The 1,845-nt window shown below is 37.5% G+C and overlaps 1 protein-coding gene across 1 annotated transcript in view; it reads right to left on the bottom strand.

Annotated features, from left to right (window-relative positions):
• LOC106523720 (equilibrative nucleoside transporter 2) overlaps positions 1–1,845 on the bottom strand; it is a gene marked incomplete at its 5' end in the record, with an annotated part of 17,374 nt that overhangs the window by 4,495 nt on the left and 11,034 nt on the right. Inside the window, 2 exon segments of the mRNA XM_014017249.1 lie at positions 212–297; positions 377–479. Coding sequence (XP_013872703.1) covers positions 212–297; positions 377–479 — 189 coding nt within the window.

The following is a 1,845-nucleotide window of genomic DNA, read 5'->3' as shown; positions in this document are numbered from 1 at the left end:
TGGATGTATAGATAGATGTATAAATGGTTAGATGGTTAGATGGATGGATGTATAGATAGATGTATAAATGGTTAGATGGTTAGATGGATGGATGTATAGATAGATGTATAAATGGTTAGATGGTTAGATGGATGGATGTATAAATGGTTGGATGGTTAGATGGATGGATGTATAAATGGTTGGATGTATAGATGGATGTATAGATGCTCACCCAGCGGATCCATGTGGTGATGGTTCTGCCGAGCCAGTCGTTGATGTTGAAGGTCAGGAAGCAGCACACACAGATAAAGTAACGGTCTGATGAAGAGGAGAACAGATCTGGGTTAACAGAGTCACAGAGAACATGTCCAGAATCAGAGCTGAAGCTCACTCGTACCCCATCCTCCTGGGAACGATGTTTTGACGTCTACAGTGACGGCGGGGAACACGGACAGAGTYACCGTGAACACAAACGTCACACAGAACGCCATGACCCAGATCTGAGAGTCAAACAGAAGAAAACACGTTTAAAACTTTTACACAACATATCCAATCAACTCTGAGTTTATAAACTCACTTTATTGATAACTCAAGAGTTTATTGCAGTAATATGCCAGGCAGGGCTAAAAGATAAAATGTGTATTTATTGAAGAAAAMAAAGGGGCAAAAAACATTTTTTTGTTTTTATCTTATCTGAAAATGTGAGGATGAATAAAGGACATGATGACATCACAGCTCAGCTCAGATCTTTAACTCCTCTTTTTAATTATGTGATTTCTTTTTTGTATTTACACTACAGGTCAAAAGACTCAGAAKACTTATCTTTGCAGCTTTTTTATTTTATTTTATTTAAGCTCACTGGTCATTTTGAAAGGGTGCAGAAGTGCCAGAGGTTTAAGAAAAATGCAAGTTTACCCAAAACTTGCACTTTGTAAGGCTGTAAGAGGTTCCTTAAAACCTGCGTATAAAATGTGTGTCTTAAATATTTATGTTGAAGACTTTGATATCTCAAACAACTTGAGATCCCCGCTTAATATTTGATTTTTGGAAGCTAAATGATGTATTGCATCCTCATGGAAGAGACAGACAACATGTGGCATTTCACAGTGGCTTAAACAAGTGTCCTTTTACTTTGCCCTTGAGAAAATAAGTAAGCTAAGACAAACTGATTATGTTGATTCGTCTGTTTGTGGGTCTGCTGRGTTCTTTTTTCATCCTCCCCTGTATTTCTGTATGTTTTGCTTTGTCCAAGGTTATGGTTATGTATTTGTAAATTTTTCTTGTTATAAATCAAAAATTTATTAATATTATGTTTTAAAAAAAAGTTGACCCAGAACTGAAAGTCAAAGAGTCTGAGTAAAGTTTCCTTCACCGTCACAAAAACTGATGCAAACTGACAGGAAGTAAAATTTCTTCAAATGTTAAGGCCCTGCCACACTAACGTTTTAGACGACTTGTGAAAAAACAAAGACTAATAAAGGTTAAATATTTGACCAATGTGTTAGCGTTACATGTACACACATGAAAGAGGCTTCCAGTTGATTATTTTCTTTTAATTTTCAACGTAGATGTCTCTAAACTTTTCATAAGTTGTCTAAAACATCAGTGTGACAGGGCTGTTACTGGAGCTCACAAAGAATCTATGTTACCCTACATGCCTCTGGAAAAATAACTGATCTGTAGGAGTTTTATTCTAATGAATGAAAACTAGGGGTGTCCCGATAACGATACTGGTATCGGTAACGATACCAGCATCAAGTACTCGTATTCGTAAAAGCCGGCCGATACTCTTAACCGATACCACTTTTGTCCCCTCCTGTGCTGCGCTGCACAAAGGGTAAACAACAGGCGGGGGCGCTAATCCAC

The sequence above is a fragment of the Austrofundulus limnaeus genome, unplaced genomic scaffold (genome assembly GCF_001266775.1).
Source record: "Austrofundulus limnaeus strain Quisiro unplaced genomic scaffold, Austrofundulus_limnaeus-1.0 Scaffold164, whole genome shotgun sequence".
Lineage (NCBI taxonomy): Eukaryota > Metazoa > Chordata > Actinopteri > Cyprinodontiformes > Rivulidae > Austrofundulus > Austrofundulus limnaeus.
Note: the sequence above shows the minus strand (reverse complement) of the source record. Positions and strands in the feature narration are given on the sequence as shown.